Below are 19362 nucleotides of genomic sequence, written 5' to 3'. Positions count from 1 at the left end.
AATACATCTAGTTCCAAATGCTGTAATCCTTACATGGAATGCAACAATTGTTAAGTTATAGTTAACTACTGAGTGAACTTTGAGCAAACATAATTTGTTTCTATTTATTTCCTCTATTTAGATTTATCATCTACTATGTTTTTAGAGACAGATAATCAGTGCAGAACACAGTCATATATTCTTCATGACAGTTATACCCTGTCCTGTTTTATGAGTTAAAGTAATCCTGAGGCTTTTTCAAGTTTCCCTAAGTTTCAAAAGGAGTAAGGCTGACAGGATACATAGGCATCCTTGTTGTGCTTCCTTTCTTCCAACCCTCTTCTCTCTTCTCTTTCTACACCACTTGGAGGACAGGCAATTATGTATGAACTAGAATTTTACTACCCTGCCTTCACTGTTTTGCTGTATGAAGCTTCTATGCTATTTAAAGTGCTGGACACTATTTACCTACAACGTGTGAAGTTCAGTAACAGCTCCTGCAGTCAAAACACAGTTTTTATGTCACCCCACTGTGGTCAGAAAAATAAGAGGAGAACCTTCAGCAGATAGTAAGGAGACAAAAGCTCACATTTGAATGCTGATCCTCTAGAGAATGAAAAGCAAAGTGATGCCATACTGGGACATTACTGATGAGTTGACATGAGACTTGGAAATATGAAGGCTATTTTTTCTCTGAATGAGCTTAGCCAGAGCAATCCTAGGTGTTACATAGACTGGACATTAGAAATAAGGCACAGTATTTTACTGAATTTGTTAAAGCTCTTTTTCATGTTCTAACCCATGAAAACTATTAGTTAAAAACTCTGCAGTACTTCCCAATACTTAATAAGAAGTGTTGCTTATAAATGATTGAATGATTATATAGAATTCATTAACTTGAAGAGAGCAGGAATATTTTCCATTCCTCAGGTTTTACATAGTGCTAATGCTCTAAGAAAATATTTGCCACTTTACTGTGACAGTGTGATGACACCTGCATAGATCTAACTGAATGCCTTGCCCCAAAGATGAGGGAAAGAAAAATTAGTGATCAGAGAAAGGAATCTTTGGTACCTATTAACATTAGTACACATATTAATTATATGAATCTGAGAGTCAGGTTCTCTCAGTCCTCACATTGAGCAGAACCTGTGTCACCCCTATGATTTCAGTAGCAGTGTGTGGAGCATGAAGCACCATCTGTGGTGGCCATGTGTGACAGATTCCAGATTAGAGATAGATTCAGCTGACACTATTGCCTGTCATTAAAAATTCAGCATCGAGCACCACAAAGATCTGCGGTGCTGAGGGCAGAGTTTTGTTTTTATCAAGGAAACAGGTAGTGCATTAGAGCTGTCACTATGGTAACTCCTCCAGGATGGACTCACTGAGACACAGTGCACCTGTGCCTGGTGGTGACAAATCAAATCAGAAAGCTGGAGGATGGATCCTCTTCCCATGCCGGTGTAGGAAGAGATTGACTTAATTTAGCTGAGTTATCCAACTCTCAGACTAGCATGTGTGAGAAAAGGAGCTTGCTCTTTGTTCTTCAAGGATGAGAGGCTTAGATTGTAACCAAATTTCTGACAGTGTTCTTCACCGGGAAGTAACGGCAATTCCCTGATGTGCTGCATTTCCAGGCTACAGCCAGAATAAAAGATTCCATTTCACATAGCCCCTTGCCAGCATCCCTCATGCATACTGCACCCTTCTTTCTCACTGTGTGAAAATTCAAATAGCTTAACTTTAAAAGCAAAGATAGGAAGGCAAAACGAGTGCCTGAAACAGGAAACACATCTGCAAATTAATAGAAAAATGTATCTATCCCTAAATGCATTTTAAATAGTAAAAAATTCACATTCATTCACATGTATTAGTGACTGTATTTCTTTGGGCACTCTCTGTCTCCATCACTGAGGATGGGGATGGATATACTATACACAGCAAGCAGTGTATGGTATATTACTGTGATTGTTGCTGTATGTATTACATTTATTTCTGCTATGGAGCAGATTAAATGGTCATGTAAAACCCACAAAACTGGGACAGGACACTAATAAGATCTACAAAAGTCCTTCAAACCACATCCTTGCCGCAAAAAAGAAGGCAGAAGTACTCATGCACTCAGACAGTGGATTTCAGATATTTCAGAGTCTGACACTGATTACTTTCAAAAAAATGTTATCATGTACTAGTGAATAACAAAAGTGCTAAAACCATCCAACTCCTGATAGATAAAAAGCATGTATAAGGAGGCTGTGTTTGGAGATATAATCTCCCTACTCTGCCGGCTACATATGCCCAATCATGAGGTTGCCATGGCCATTTACATAGGGCAGTTGCTTAAAAAACCTACTGAGAAAAATAACATATATGGAAAATAACAACAGCTACGCTTTGGCCCATCAGGACCTGTCTTCTAATCTGGTCCTCCCTGCTTTGACTGCATTTTTATGTGCTACTCCCTTTGATGTGACTGGTCAGTCTCCAGATCCTGTGCATGGATCTGCTCATTCCAGCAAAGAATCCTGGTAGCAAGATGCAAGAAAGATCTTTAGATGAAAAGCCTGAGGTAGCTGCTCCTGGGTGCAATGAATTGTCACATGTAAGTGTTTTCAGAGTTTTCTGTTTTGCTGGGCACAACTGTTGGGGTGAAGAATACTTAGCATCACATTTGAATTCAGCAGGAGTTGTAGGTGTTCAACACCAGTGGAAATTAATCCACTTCAGCAGTAATTTAGGTCCCTTCTGTTTGTTTGGTGCTGAACAATGGTATGAAATTGTTAAGCACCACTGAGACTACAGCATTTGCTACAGGAGCATGTGCCTCCCAGACTAATGAAAACAGAGGGTTAGAGCCCCACAAGCCCCGTGGTAATTTCATGCTGGCAGTGTACAATGCAAACCACACAGGGACCTAAATACTCTCCAAATGGAGAGCCTGACACTCTTATTTTGTTGTTGTTGTTGTTTTTTTTTTTTTTTTTTTTTTTCCCCCACTAAACATAGGAGAATACAGAGGAACAATGTGCAGCTAACAGCTGGCTAGGAAAATTGGGTTTTCATGCTGTACAATTTTTTTTTTTCACACATTCCCCTGTATACATTTCTCTACAAAATCTTCTGAATCTTACCTTTAAAGATACTGAAGCGGAAAACCTTGCTGAACTGATATCCAGACCTGTCAAATTTGGGACTTAAGGCTCTGATGGCCATTCTGCAGGCAGAAGCCCTGGAAAAGTTGGGTGAGCATGTTAACACATCGATTAGTTTGCAATAAGTTTTTCTGCCAGGAAAGGGATGCAGATTTTCCTTACATCACTTGGAGATCTGGGGATGTGCTTCTGCCCAGGGCCCTCAAGTGTGAGTAGATGAAACTTGCCACTTGCATGCTGGGTTCCTTCAACACAGCATCAGCTAATGTCATCACTATTGGGAGACCTGGCTTGGTTTCAAGCAGAACCACCACAGCCAGCATTCGGACCCGAGGGTGAATTCTGTGATTCAGGAAAAGCTCAAGGGTAATAGCCTGGACCTGAAAAAAATAGGTATATTCAATTTCACTGTGTGTTTGAATGTTCTGCTAATAACCATTCAACAGCAGTGAATGATCTGTTCACCACTGGCACAGTAAAAAATTTATATTGTTTAATAATTATGGCAACACTGTTCCTGGTTTCACAGTCCGAGGGTTGGAAGGGGCATTATGGTAATCTAGTCTGACTTCCTAGACAATCAAAGCCAAGGAACTTCACTGGGTAATTTCTGCATCAGGTCTATCATCCCTTTTTTGAACTATCCCACCCTATGTAAAGGAGATTTCAGTAACCTATTACACACCTGAGAAGTGATTTCAGTGATCACTTATCTCTACTCACAAAGCTATGACTTACTTTGAATAATTTGATCTTAATCTGGGTCCTTTCTGCTAAATAACAGAATAGAAATGAAACAAATAAACCCAAATTTATTACCAGAAATCTCTATGCTGTGTAGGCAGCTTAAACCAAAATTTTATGCAACAGATGTAATTTCCACAGTAGTACCTGTGACCAACGTGTTTGACCTCAGCAATATTCAGCACCAAGACTAATTTTGTACTGGAACCTTTGCAGTTTCCATGAGTGGCACCAAAGCCATAAATTTGAAATGGCTGTGGGTGGTGTGCCACTGTTCTGGCAACCCCTCTGCACAGCCCCGTCCTGCCTGGGAAAGTGCACATCTATGCACTGGAGGGAAAAGTGATCCAGGAAACTTAAAATTTGGAAAGACCCTGACTGGCTTTATTAATTTGAATATGTTGAATATCAAAGACCAACATAAAAGAGGTGACAACATAAAAGAGGCAGTAGCCTCTTCCTAAATGCAGCTGCCTTTTCAAATTAAACAATAAAAAAGACAGGCCATGAATTAAGTCTGTTTAATGCAAATATAGGTGAGTATCTAGCTGCAAACCAGGCATTAAACTGTTTTTTGAACAATGAAAAAAGTGGTCACAATCATTAACTCACTCCAGATCATATTTCTCCAAAGAAAATGCATAGAAAATGGAACTAAAGAGTGGTCTGGGTCACATGTGGAAAGCCAGGCCAAAGAGCAATCAGAGACACAGTGTTGTTTTCAAGCAAAATTGGTTTTTTTTTCTTCCCCAACAAATACCCTAACTCCTACCCTTGCTATTCTCTCCTCCCCCCCCTGCTTTTCCCCATCCAGCTCCTGCACTCCAGTAAATTGTTTCTTTATTCTTTTGCTTAAAAGCATACCCTGGCACACTATTGTCCATGAATCAATACGTGCACTCAAACTGGGAGTCACATGCAAAAAAAGGAGTATAATGGAAAAACTGATACAGATTAGTAGGTGAATCGTTAATGAAAGCTTTTATTTTACTTCTTATATTAAGAATTGATGTATATAAAACAAAAAATTCCGACATCAGGGGAAAAAAAAGATCTTGAAAACCTTGAAAAGGTTTCCTTTTATAGGCAAATTGCTCTAAGGTGAAAATGATTGTAAAGTGATATCTGTGGTGGAGCAGAGCATGCTGGTGTAGCCATTGTATGTGAGATTATCTCAGTCAGGGACAAAAGTCACATTTGGTAAATGCTCTGTTTATGAATTAAGCCCACACAATGTCTGTAAATTTGTAATTAGGATGCAAACCCCCAGTATCTATTTACAATAAGACCTGGTCTTGAATTACGATCAGATGTGACACTCGGCATTAAATGTTGATTCTCTGAAAACCTTGTTCTGTGGTTCTCTCACACACCAAAGGTGAAGTAGTACTAAACACATTTGGGTCAATAATTTAGTTTTCTGTTTAATGTCCTTGGAAATCAAATGTTTGCAATGGAAATACTGATTTGTCTTCAACAACGAATGTATCCTTTTAATGGGATTTTTGTTGCTGTCTGAAATAATGGAGGTTAATGTCAAAAGGAATAAGACATGCCAGCTAAGGAATGGCTAAGTACTTAAAAGAAATAAATTGTGCCGTTTTTGAGAAAACGATCTGTTTTCCCCTCATCACCCATGATCTGTTAACAGCCTTGCAAGTGCAAAGGAGGCAGCTTTGTTTCCTTACCATTTTTGGGTCTTTCAGGCCTATGTTTTTCAGGGCCATCACAGCAGTTGCATGGACCTTGAGTGGCAAATCTGAGGCACCAGCTGCATATCCTGGCAAAAACTTCTTGATGTGCTTGATGCTGGCTGGGTGTCCTACATTCCCAAGGGCTTTCAGAGCCAGGGAAATTTCTTCCGTGCTGGACTTGCTCAATGCCTCTCCTGCAAAACCATGAAGAAGCTGAAAAAAGAAAACAAATTCTGTTGAGTTCAATTCCAGCTCTTATCTCTATTCCGTCCCCCAGCCTATTCTGTGGTTTGACTCTCATAATTTCAGTCTGTCCAATTCATTTATTTTAAATATTTTCAAATTCTTTTCTGTCCTCATGAATAGAACATTTTATTCATAGAACAAGTATAGCCAAGAAAGCTGCAATGAACAGCTTCTTCATCACTATGCCTTAAAGTTACCAAGTAAGATTTTTAAAGGCAAAAATAATGGTTAGGAGCTAGTTCCCACTGCTTTCAGGGCAAGCTGGGAACCTTGAAATAGTTCTGCTTGAACATCTCTGTCTCATGGTTGAAGACAGGTGCAAAAATACAGGTACAGTTAAACCTTTAGACCCTTAGATAAGATTCCTGAAGATATGGCTGGTGGTCTTGCCCTTAACCAGCTATGACAGCCTCTTTTTAGAGGTGGATTAGCAGGTGGCAAATGAGATCATTGGCAAAAAATCAGGTCATTTTACAGTCTTTGTTATAAGCAACTGGATCACACTTGCATTAGTGTGTCAAGATTAGAGGTAGTTGTCTGAAGGCTGAATAAGAGAAAAGAACTAAATCCTATTAGATATCTGTTTTTAACACTAACAAGTGGCTCTAAAAAAGAAACAGAGATGTCAGAGAATAATTTCAATACAGTTTCTGTAGTTTAAAATAACACATTTGAAATCCCTCTAATGGTGCAGAAACAGCCTACTGATATCACTAATTAAATGCATAGACATTTGAAATGCATTGAATAACCCTGTACAGTCATTTGCTTTGGGGAAGAATTTTCACTCTCTGACACAGGGCTTCTCAGATTTAATTAGCTCAAGAGCATTGGTGGCAATTGTAACACATGAGACCTGTGTAGGAATGTTGGCCATGCCTGTGTGCTACAGGAAAAACAATCCTGTCAAGCACACAGCGTATTTGGAACTCCCTGCTCGTACTGGGGATGGTGAACTGACCAGCACCAAAGGCTGAAAACACCTATTTCTCTTTGCTTCTCTGTTTCTGGATGAGGGATTGGCCTCTGTAAACCACAACATGCATTTTCAGAACTGGGAAATGGTACTTAGTGACTACTGAAATTGTTTTGAGGCCTGCTGATTAAAAGCAGTACAAAACAGGGAGGGTGTTACTCTCATGAAGAGCTTACAGCCTGTGTGGATGACTGGGCTCTGCTTCTGGCTCAGGAATGGAAGGGACACATGACTTCAGGAAAAACATAGGCTTTTGTGTCACTTAGTTGATTTATAAGTATAGATAAGTACCTATATTTAAAGTGTTTTTGAGCAACGCCATGGGACTTCATTAATAATTGGCAATAAAGCACTTGGAGATGCTCGGATAGAAAGTGTTATGAATTATGTGCTTCTTCCTCTCCCTCCCTTTCGTGTGCTAATCTAAAGATAAAAACGCTGCATTTAACCAACTGGGGTTCCTTTCCCCAAAGGAAACTCTGTAGTGAAGTGAAATACAGCTTTCTGAATAACGAAGGAAGAACTCAGGGCTTAATTTTTCTTTTGAGCGATAAATAACGACGCGATTACCTGGAGACACTCGGAGCAGGAGTCTGCTGAAGAGCACTGTTTGTGGCACAGCGACGCGTAGCTGAGGTGGCAAACCTTCCCCAGCACAGTGCTGGAGCGTGGGCAATGCTTTCTGACAATCAGCTGGGGAGAAAGCAGTGGCTCGTTACCAACCATTAACGAAAAGAAACAATATTAAAAAAATAACTTCCTGCCCAACGCAAGACAAAACCAAGCTTTTGATATTTTTGTAGGGGTGGATTTTCAGGTAATCAGTGGATAGCACTGTACTGGACAACACAATTGTAAAGTAATTCTGAGTAATATCTGGAAGGCAGATCTATTGCTTTTATGGTGTTTCAGATTTAAATTTGGCATGGGCTATAATCCAAAGGGAGGAAATCACCCAGTTATGGAATGGAAAAACACACATTATCCTAGCAACATCCGTCAGGTTTTGTGATCGCCTCAGCCATAGGTACAACAAACTGGAGATTCCTTGGGAAGGGACCTCAGTATTTTGGGCAGGCAGGAATATTTTCTATAAATGTAAGAGCTGTCAGGAGGCATCAGCCACTGCTTTCTTGTGTGAGAAGCAGAGCATCTCTGCACAGGCTTTCATTGAGAACAAACCTCTAGTCTGAGGTTTGTTGTCTCTGCCTGTCTCTAGGTTCTTGCATCTGAGGCTGGAATTAAACCCTGCAGATAAAGAAAAAATTGTAAAAATAATTGGACTTTCTCCTGCGTGGCCTTCACATTGGCATAATTGCCTTGATCTGGATAGATCTCAAATTTATACCCATCCTTCTAGGTCAATCAGGACAAATACATGGATATAACAAATATGTATTTCTTGCTCCTTTGTCTTTGTAGACAGTCAGTTAGAGATCTAATCTGATGTAACTACGAAGTACATTTGGAAAAAGGAAGACTAGAAACCACTGTTTGCAGCAATAACCTTTGTCCCTGGGGGGTATTTTACTCTTTCTTTCCTGTTTCATTGTGGACTCATTTTTGCCCTTTTGATTTGCATTCTCCTCCCCTTAAGATAGTCAGGAAACAAAGTCCTTTCAGTCTCACCAGAGGACATAAAACCTTCATATTTTCAAAGCCTTTAACATCTCGTCAAAGGAATAAATACAACAGATGCTGGAATCAGCCAAGAGTGATTTGAGAGTGTTTAGAGAACCCTACTGTTGCTTCCTCCATCACGTCCTGGGTTGGTGTGCTGGAGTGCAGAGCCACCAGCAGCGTCTGAGTTGCTTCCCAGCTGGAGAGCTCCTGCCTTTCCATCCTGCGCCGCAGGAACCGGAGCGCGCGGTGACTGGACACCGCGGGGATTATGTCCAGAATGTAGCGCCTGCAATGGGAAGGGCAAGGAGCATTTTCCAGGTCTGCCTCTGAGCATAGGGGTCTCCAGCAGAGTTTCTCAGCAGAAGCAGCACCACCTCTGTTGCTCGTACCTGTACGCTGGCCGACCGGAGAACTGCTTCCACACCGACTCGTAATCCTCCTCGTTTGCTGCACGAAAGAGGTGCATGAGCTTGAGGGCTTTTGCTGGTGCATCGCTGGGAAGCTGGTCAGAGGTGGCCTCTACTAGGTCCTGCAGGCTTTCCTCTATCTGCAGGAAGATGAAAATGCAGGAAGCTCACATGCATTGTGTCCCGCATGCACAGGTTCCAGTGTCCAACAAAGAGTCTGCCCAGTGTCTGAACTTTACCTGGCTTTCCACATCTTTTATTTTGAATAAGTGGACAGGAAGCTGAAGCAATTCACTGCCAAACTCGTACCGAAGTGACCCACGATTCTGATATTCCTTTGGTGGGACCTCTGTCCTCTGCTTCTGCACATCAGTCAGAGTAAGTTTCTGCCTGGAATGGAGAACCCCAGGAAGAAAACATCACAAGATGCAGGGTACAAACTAAAAAAAACCTCAGTAATTCTGCCTCCCTGCGTTACAGTGCAGCTACAATTGTTTTGGAAGGGTTTTGTTATCAAGGGGAAAAGATATTTACAAACAGATGCATTTGGACATGATGCTCAGAACTGCACTCTGAGAAGCTGTGCACTTGCACAGCAGGGTTCAGATCAGAGCCAGTCTTTGCCTGCCATTGGGAATAACCTGGCTTGAGAATTTAAGGAAGAAGAAGGAGGTGAGAAGCTGCAGCCTGATGATCACAGGAACTGTGCGTTGTGTTGTGTCTTGAGGAGTAAATTAAGGATTATAGGAAAACACAGATGGGAAACTTGTTCATTAGTTATCATTTAATTTAAACCTTTTAAGAAGTTCATAAAAGCTGTTACATGCCTGTGTCTCCTGGAAGCTTCAAAAGGAATTGAAATGTTTTTACTTGCCCTCCCCATTTTGTCTGGTAAGCTGAATATCCTGGGAACTGCAAAAAAAGGTTCTTATGAAGTCTCAAATTGGATTTACCAAACAAAAACGGCCAGATAAATTCAGAATTAGTCTTTGGAACAGTGCTGAAGCTTTTGGAAACTTTTCAAGAAGCAACCAACCTTCATCCTTTGTTATTAAGAATAATTCCAATGAGAGACTGTCTTTGTAAACATTTGCTATCTTTGCTACATTTTCAGCTAGACGTGAGCTATCCTACCAATTATGCTTAAAATGGGCCATTTAGGACACCATAATAAAGTTAGGCATTTGTAGTGAACAATTGAAAACATTTCAAAAGCAATATTCCTGTGCTACTCAGTACCTCAAAATCTCCGTAGAAAATTGGCGTGTTTATTTTGAAATCTCTATGATCTTCTGCAGCATTTCTATTCACTCCTTCCATATGGATTGCAGAGAACTGCTGCAGAAATAGTGCATAACTGCTTTGCAGACAAGCTTCTGGAATGTGAATAGAAACCACTACAGAATCAGCAGAGATTTGTTCGCTCTTGAAATTTTATACAATATTATTGAAAGGGCGTTTGGGTCAGAAATCAGAAAATCAGGTACACTTGGACAGAGTTAATTCTCCCTTCCAGATCATGATGAATCTATTATATCTTCATCTTCCTTGTTTTGGAAAGAGATATATCTGCCTGGAATAGAGGGGAAAATAGAAGAGAAGAGCAAATGAATACTAAAGATAGGATTAAAAAGCTGGAAAACCAGTAAAACCTCTCTTGGTTTTGAGAGATGCTGCAAGAATCTTATGCTGAACAGGTCAGAAAACTGAGCTCTGGGTGTTTTAAGTCCTTGATAGTTTTTTGTTTTGTTTTTTTTTTTTTTTAAACAGATAGTGTATTGTAGAAAAAACTTCTGAAGACTCGAGTGAGATATCCACATCTTCCCAGCTATCTTATATTTGTCCCCTTCTGCTGGGCAATGCTAAAAATTCAGAGAAAATGGGGAAGGTAGAGGCACTACCCTTCTGAGGGCTGAGGAAGAACATCTTCTTTGCAGAAGACAATCTCTGCAGAATGAGAGTGTAAAGCACTGTAAGTCCATTGTCTCCAGACTGATGCTGACTCACAACAATCTATAATTTGATAAAAGCACTGCAGTTGTGCCTATCTACACTTTGATTGCATAGGGATAGTAAAGCCATTTTCACCTTTACTGTTCTGGTTTTTTTTTTTGATTAGCCAAGTTGAGCATGTTCATTACAGAAATGAAGTAAATTGGTGAATTATTGATGTGAATTTTCTGATGCTGCAGTTTCCAAAACTGTGTATTATACCAATAGATTCTTGCAGGAGCTAAGGCAGCAATGCAAGATTACAGCAGTTGAGGAGTGGGATTGAGGTATAATTTCTGCACAGCTACCTTCATGCAAAAAGCCTCTCCCTTCAGTAGGGCACTCCTGTATACAGAGCCCATAATCAACTAGGTAGCTAAAAAGTTTTTCAATAGATGATTTTGACAGATGAAATCACTTTCAAACACTGAGAGTTTGTGAGCTAGAGCTAATGGTGAGCAGGGGTGTAATTTCTTACACAGCCACATCTTCGTTTTGCCCCAATATTGTTAAAGAAATATGCAAAACTTGTTGTGGAAAAGCAAATGCATTTTACATGCCTTGTGCCAAATTGTTCTGCAATAAAACCCAATTTCCTATTTAGAAACAGTTTTGATGGGAGATTTGTAAGCAGCCCAGTGTATTTAGGAATCCAAAGTCCTATCTAGGTTTCTTGTGAACTAGTCTCAAAGGGTCTCTTACTGCATTATTATTTTCCAGGGAACTCTCTTTCTGTGAATAACTGTCTTTCAAAGTATTTTACTTCAAATATATTAGTTCACAATTTTTCAGATGGAATTACATTTGTTTTGGCTTTTATGACATAAATCAAATATCCCCGAGAAATAAAATAGTCAGACCCTGCCAAGTTTAGCTAACGAAATTTGGATAGTGATGTGCACGCTTCAGATTTACAACTAGCAGTGAAGGTTGTTTTTATGAACTGTTTGGGATTTTATGTAATTAAATACTGGCAAACAATGGGCTGTGGAAGTAAAGGATTTATTTCACTTACGGAATTTGACCGGATTATGGAGTCGCTGAGTTAGTTGCTGAATTAAAGGCATATGTACAGTACCTGGCTTGTACTATAGCATTTCCTCCTGTTATCTCATTGAAGGGTGCAAACTGGTGGATTTCCTCGACATCAGCTTGTGTAATTACAGCTTCACTGCGCGTATATTTAATTTTGTAATTGTAAGTAGCGGTCGCCTGGGAATTCTTGTTTCTCTTTAAAATACGAAAAAAAAAGCAAAGAAACAAAGAAAATAAAAAGTCATTGAACTTCTGAATTCCGTGACTAGGAGCTATTACATCACCCCCTTCAACCCACTCGTTTTCCGGGGCTGTTTTGTTCATTGGCCATAAGAGCAGTTGATGTGAATTCTGTGCACTCACTTCCACGGGAGAGGTCAGACACACTGCCTGGCTCCATTACTTTTACTGCTAAGAAGTGTTAGTTGTTTTTTCTTTTTCCCAAATAGAGGTAATTGGTCATTCCCTCGAGAAGGAGACACATTTTCTGAGGAGAGCAGCTGCCTAAACCACACAATTTCTTATTTCAAAGAGAGGATTGCAATAAAATGCAGCAGTACCTGTCTTGAGCAGTAGAAAGTGGACATCGTGGCTATTTTTTTACTCACCAGAATAGGTGAATTAACTCATGCTGATAATTAATGGTTTCCAAGCCAGCTGGTTTGAGCTGGTTGAAGTGTGCCTGCATGACAGCCTGCAGCACAGACCTCTGCTTCTCTGTGGGCTGATTTTCAGACAGAAAGAAAATACTGACAACTGCATACAGCAGACCTGACCCTTCCCTCATTTCGAGTGTTTCAAAGCAACAGATACCAAATGGTGCTCAGCATAAGAATATGAAGCACATATACATAACACCTCTCTAATTTACCTTCTGGCAGGCCTGGCATGGCTGAGTGTTTGCTGAACCTGTGACAAGCTGAACTTTCTCCTCACAGCTGTTCAGGTCCTTGGATTTGGTCACATGGAGTAGGTTTGCCCTCTTGTTTTCCTGAATTGCATACGTTGTGTTGCAAATACCTCCAATCCCAGCCTGGCAAAAATGAGAAGAGGATCAGAGAAGTTCACTTTTATGCAAAGCTTCAACTCACCACATGGAATTTCCTGTTTAATTCTGTGTTTTCAAAATTACTCTTCTTTTTTTCATTATACACTCCAGAAGCAAAATTGGGGTGATGATTACTTTCATCTCTTTTTTACATGTACAGGTTTCCAGTGAGCCAAATCAGAGTTGCACTGAGAGAACTAAAATTCCCAAAGTTTCACTTGGAGCCTCAGGAAAAGGGAGTAGCGATTTTCAGTTAGAGCTGCTGATTATGAAATAAGGTTTGAGGAATATTAACAAAAAGTGTCAAAATAATTTGATCAGTCAGAATGATATTTCAACAGCAAAGTCTTTCAAGGTTGGAGATGACATTCTGCCCTTAAAACTTGCTTTTATAGACAGCTTATAAATGCCTATGGAACGAGCCTTGCAATATCAGATGATCTGTCACAGCATGAACAGCAATAATTAAAAAGAATTTCAGGATAACAGAGTTTTGATTGTGGCTTTTCTTGAGTTTACAGTTTTAGCTGAGCTCTTCAATAATATTTTGAGCATATACATTTATAAGAGCTCTTAAATTTCCTCAGTCAGTGAGATTTTTTTTGAGAGGAAAAATATTTGATTGCATTTTAGGAGGAAGAGTTATTTTCATGATTTTGTTTTTCACTGTTATTTATAGCATAGCCAGTGCAGAGAGCAGCTCTGGGCTATGTCAGAACAGCAAAATAGTCATGTGGTGGTTGGGAGGCAAGACATACCCACTTCATCTTTAGCTTAACAGAATTCCTGGTGACACTGTGGCTTTGAAAAGGGCTAGAAGTAAGAATTGCCCAAGCTTTCTGAAAGACTTGTGCCCTGCAGATACAGGTGTGGGGCTCCTCTGCAGACTGCAGGGTAAGGTAGAGACATCCAGACTTTAAATGGGAACGTCCTGCTCGGAGAGTTCAGTGGGAGGAATTAGACTCCTGTCCATCTGGACTTTCTGGCTGTGTGCAGCTCATGGCCAGCTCAGACACCCTCACCCTGCACCCCCAGGATGGGATGTAGACTTTCCCAGATTAGTCCTTTAAACCTCTCTGCAGCTCAGATTTTGGAACTAACAACTCTTATCTTCCTTTACAGGGTGACTCGAGATTGTCAAGCAAGGATGCCAAAGCTCATTAATCATTTGTTCTCTGAGAAAAGCAAAGGAAACTTGGAAATGATTCTAGGAGGTGAAGTCACATCTGTTGCCTAGCAGAGAGAATTGGACATAGTGCTAACTGAATTAGAAAGAATTAAGATGTGAAATTAGATTTGAGGAAAATGGTGATGCAGAATATGCAACTCCACCACACGGATTTTTATGTAAAACAAACAGTGTGAAACTATTAAATCACGTAGTTCCTTTCCCAGAAACAACTCTACTTACATAAAAATAAATTTTAAGAAAATTAAAGTTACTCTGGTCTACATTTTCAATAAAAAATAACATGAAAGTATAATAATTTCAAGGTTTTTGCTGATCTCTGAATCGAATGTATTCTAATCAATGTAAATATGGTTTCACAAAAACTAAACACATTGCAATTTCTGTGGTGAACAGCAATATCAGATGATTTACCTGGACTAAAATATTAAAACCTGAAAAACAGTGGAAATTCCAACAGAGCATCAACTGCAACTGTCAAAGCTATTACAGTAATGTCATGACATATATACTGTTTTTCTCCTAAAAGAGGAGCTAGAAGAGATTAAAGTGTATAAGATTGGTGAAAAAAGTCAAATTACTGTTATTTTCGCTTTACTATTAAGCTGTATGTTTAAGCTTGCTTTAATACAGTATTCACATTTTATGTAGGCTTCAGCTTTCACAGGAGTTTACTTTCTCTAAATAATAACCCTGATTTTCTAAAGATTTAATACTGCAAGTGCAATTTCTGAAATACTTTCATCAACCAGATTAAAAATCTGCTCTTCTGTTGTCCTGTTTGAATACATCTCCATCAAAAGTCATCCCATAAGAGCAACTTAATCATGATTTCCCAGGCTTTGGTGTTTCTTATTAGTGAGGTTTATGCCAAGGATGAATTCAGAAAACGCGGGAGAAGACTCTGAAGAGAAGGTTTATTTATTTACAAAGCCACCACAACGGCCAAACCAAAAATCTCACCTCCTGTAAGCTGTAGGAGTGCTGCATCTTCTTTATGCTCAGCTCCAGCACGTTCATGACCCCTCTGTAGATGTTCAGCCCATCGTCCGAGATGGAATCGGGAGCCATGACATTCCCAACGTGGCCACTGCTGTACTCAAACTTGACGGGGTTACTGAGCTGCCCAGTCAGCACCTGGGTCAGTTTGAGTGACCGAGAGAATGAGCTCGTGGGCCAGACCCCATTGTACTCTCCTGCCTCGATGGAGTGAATCTGGAACAAAGAGGGAATGGAATTACTCTTTAATATTTTTTTTTCCAGTCAACTCTTTTCTTAATACACATAAGCATCTAGAGCTTTACTCACATCGAAAATACACTTTTAAGTGATGCAAAGCCTCTTCAAAGGGAAACCTGAGAAGCTGTAATTTAGCATAGCTACTGGATACACGTATTTCCATACAGAAAAGAGAGCAATGCAAATGATTGTGATACTTCTGCAGCCACTGCACTCTGTTCTATTACATAGAGAATCCATATTGCCAAAGTTTGGCTTGTACGAAGAAATGAGCCAGAGAAGAGCCACATGAAGCAGGTTGCTACCCAAAAGCAGTATGGAAGGTCTGCAGGAAATTGCAGGAGGAAGTTAATGTTGCATAAAGCATCATTAACTCCTGTTGTGAACTCTGTCATTTCCCTCGCTGGGGTCACAGAGCGCAGGCAGCAGTCTGAAACTAATAACAGCATGGCTGCTGGGCCAGCCAGATAGTCAGAATTAGTCTGAGCAGTGGACAGCAGATTACAGAAATTGTCATTCCCTACATGTTTTGCTGTAGAACTCAGGCACTGGCTCCGACCGTGCTCTGCACTTCACGCTCCAGCCTCAACCTGGGGCACATCCAAGCAAGTAGAAAGTTGTGCTAAACTATGCTTAACTGGAATAATTCCTACCCCATGGGAACGGCCATGTTTAGCTTAGTTTCTCAGAGGACCCTTCCCTTCTATATATTTTGACAATTTGAAGAGACTTTTCTCTGACACCTCAGGCGGGCGATGTGACGCAAGACTGGGATTAATTTCTCCAAAAGCCACACAAAACTAAACCCTCACACAGCAAACCGCTGGAGACTGAGCTTTCATATTTATTTTTGTTATTGTTGGTGGAGATCACTGCCAACCCCAGTAACTGAAGCTTACAGGGGAGGCTGTTACGGAGCAAATCCCTCGTGCTGCCTCTCGGACATGCTCCTGGCATTCTGCGTACGGGCAGGTTTGGGACTGCTCTGCAGGGTCAGGGTGAGGTAGTTTTCCCCAGCCCTCAGGGCCCAGTCAGGACTTACACTGTCTGCTCAGGTTTGAACACAGCTGGCAATTCTTACTTGCAGGTTTGTGATGAAAAAATTGTCAGCTGGAAATTGCCCGGGGAACGCGGCTTTTTGTTTGGGCTGAATGTGAACTAGGAGGCTGCAGATGAAAGTTTAATTCCCTGAACCATCCCTCCAAACTGCCTAATTTAAATATAACAGCAGCAAAATAAACTTTTCCTGTAGCAGAAGGGAATAAATGCACCATTATCTTTAGCGTAAAACTTGCCCCCTAAATATCTTTTTTTTTTTCTCTTTTTCTTACCTGAAATTATTTCTGTATTTATTTCTGACACAAATACACCAGGGCCAGTGAAATTGTGCTGGGAGGCTTTCAGGAACAGGAGTCAATTTTCGGTTAAGACTCACCCTGGCACACCAGGGGCTTTCTCAGCAGGAAGGAGGGAGGATGTGGGGTGAGGACATGACTGCTTCTGCCTCCTTTCTGCCAGGGAAGCCTTCCACTCACCATTGCACATGTGTGGCTCTTATTTCCTCGTTTGTTTGTTTTTTTCAAAAAAAATCTGTCCCCTTGCAGAGGTCATGGAAAAGCAATGTTTCCCATCTAGATCTATTGTAATCTGGATTTATAAAAGTACTTAGTAACAGAAGGGTAATTCAAGCTGGAAGGCTACAGCATTTACAAGCATTTATCAGACACTCACCAGTCTTTTTGAACCTGCAGTTTTGAATTTGCCAAATTAAATCTCTTAAAAAGATAATTTTTCTTCCCCATGTACAGGAGACTAAGTGGAGTTGGTGTAAAGAAGTTGAAGTGTGCATTTCTAACACTCATTATAGGTATGTATAGGCTTCTGTTAAAGGCAAAAGTGTTTGTCACATAATCAAAAGTCTTGGTAATTACTCAACATGCAGTAAAAATATACGGTTGAGGATGACAAAGAATGTCACTTGGGACCCTTCAGTAAAAGAAGCTACCAGATGACATTAATTATGCTAAATATTGAATCACATCCAACTACTGTCACATGTTTTATAGCCTTTTGTCTGCTGGTTATGAAATCAGCTGATTAAATAATCCTAGGCTGTACAGTTTGGAACAATTGGATTGATACGGTAATAAATTATTGTGCATTTCAAATTACATTCCATTGTCTCCCTGACCACAAAGTAGAAGAAATCCTTCAAGCCCAAGGTTGGCTTGAGCTGAGAATTACCTGGCAAAGTGCAAATAGAATTTAGGGCATAAAAAAAATAACAGTATCAGTTACATTCTCCCTGAGTAAGCACAACACACGAGGAAACTTAATTACTTCCCAAAAGTTTAAAAAAAAGAAGTCAAGTATGACGAGAATTTTACCTTCCAAATTGAACACGTTTTCTTACCCTAATAAGACAAAGTTTTGGCCCAATACCACTAATTTCCACTTTACTTTTTATTCTTATTCCAGCTCTTGCAAGTCCTTTCTCTGGAAGTCCACTGAGAAGCGTGCTTTCATAATCAAATGTATAAACCTTGTTTTCACTGAAATCGGGTTCTGTAAAGAAATGGTTCCCATGAAATATTATAGAGACTGTACAGAACATGTTAAAACACCTCTATTAGAATGTATGGAACAAAAAAAAATATGAATTTGTTCATTTTTGCAATGCACCTGAACAAAATTAGCTGTTGTAAAACTATATTAAACATTGATATACTTTTCAGATTCTATTTTTAATTTCACTCATTATAATTATATTAGCTGATAGGAAAATTACTTACGGTAATTAAGATGCTGGCTCCCTGAAAGAAAAAAAATAAAAGAGTAATGAAGTGACAAAGCAAAAGAAAACCCACCACAAAATGTTAATGTATTTTAGTATAAAGGGCTATATCTCATCTTGTACATATAGCATAACCCTTTCTAATTAACTTCTGTTTCAGAACCATCCAAAAGCCTTATTTTTTCCCTAAACAACAAAAAAATCATAAAATATTTTTTTCTATAACAAAGTTTTTGTTTGCTAGTGAACTGCATTTAGATTCTGAAACCTTTTCCTTAAAATATTATTTTTAAATTCATCCAAGTAAATAAGTTATTTACTTACCCACCAGGGTTAAAACCAGGGCTAATATCAAGCCCCTCATGATGGGGACAAAGTAAAGGTGAATGTGATGGGTTTCTCTTTTATAAAGGCATGTGATATCACATGTTTCTTTTGGCATGTTAGTTTGACAAATAAGTGTATTTTAGAATGCATATTGATCAATCAAAAAACAAACATTTCTGAGGTCATGAATGCTGACAACTTCAAATCACCTCTTGATTTCAACTACCTTACTTTCTATGTGAAAAAGAGATTAAATTTTCAATGTATCTTGCTTGCCATTTTCCCCTCATTTCTCTACATTGTAGTTACACAGTAAAATAACAAATTTTAAGTTAAGTAAACACAGTTCCTTCATCATAACTGAAATAATTTAGCTTTTCTCCAGCCGTGTCTTCAATCTCCTGGTAATTTACTCTTGATTAGGGTCACAGCTTTGGAGACACATCTTGCTCTGCCACATTGAAACTCTACTTTTAGAGGAGAATTTGTGGTTGGTTGCACAGATTTAGGCTCGAGACACCTTACAGCTCATAGGCACGGGATGAGAAATTGTCTTTCCACGGTATTTACCACATCTGTCTTTGCAAACACATCGTTACTCATGAAGACAAATCTTCTGAGTACAACCACCACACCAGCTTCTGGCTAGTAGTGAAAATTTATGCTATGAAAACAAGAGAGAAATTAATTTCTTTGTTTCGAAGAAGAACCTGATAAAAAGTGAGTTACATTCTAGGCAGACCCCAGTGAGTTGGGAGCATTGGGAGCTTCTCAGTGGGTTCTCATGAGGCTTTTGCTGCCACTCTTGGGAGGATATATCCAGAATTTCCCACTTGTAGCAATAACATTTAGATCAATCCTTAGCAAAACTACATCAGTAGGGAGTTTGCTCCCTGACTTCGGTTATACATATT

At 39.7% G+C, this 19362-nt stretch overlaps 1 protein-coding gene across 1 annotated transcript in view; it reads right to left on the bottom strand.

Annotated features, from left to right (window-relative positions):
• Positions 1-18485, bottom strand: part of LOC103759554 (vitellogenin-1-like) — a 43327-nt gene extending 24842 nt beyond the window's left edge. The window contains exons 1-13 of the mRNA XM_018083735.3: positions 18446-18485; positions 18120-18140; positions 17741-17892; positions 15052-15303; positions 12723-12884; positions 11895-12046; positions 9064-9214; positions 8807-8964; positions 8538-8703; positions 7365-7487; positions 5567-5785; positions 3297-3514; positions 3114-3211 (exon numbers count right to left, since the gene is read on the bottom strand). Coding sequence (XP_017939224.3) covers positions 3114-3211; positions 3297-3514; positions 5567-5785; positions 7365-7487; positions 8538-8703; positions 8807-8964; positions 9064-9214; positions 11895-12046; positions 12723-12884; positions 15052-15303; positions 17741-17892; positions 18120-18140; positions 18446-18485 — 1912 coding nt within the window. The remainder of the gene's footprint in view (positions 1-3113; positions 3212-3296; positions 3515-5566; positions 5786-7364; positions 7488-8537; positions 8704-8806; positions 8965-9063; positions 9215-11894; positions 12047-12722; positions 12885-15051; positions 15304-17740; positions 17893-18119; positions 18141-18445) is intronic.
• Between the last annotated feature and the right edge of the window lie 877 nt (positions 18486-19362).

The sequence above is a fragment of the Manacus vitellinus genome, unplaced genomic scaffold (genome assembly GCF_001715985.3).
Source record: "Manacus vitellinus isolate BGI_N305 unplaced genomic scaffold, ASM171598v3 scaffold_67_pilon, whole genome shotgun sequence".
Lineage (NCBI taxonomy): Eukaryota > Metazoa > Chordata > Aves > Passeriformes > Pipridae > Manacus > Manacus vitellinus.
Note: the sequence above shows the minus strand (reverse complement) of the source record. Positions and strands in the feature narration are given on the sequence as shown.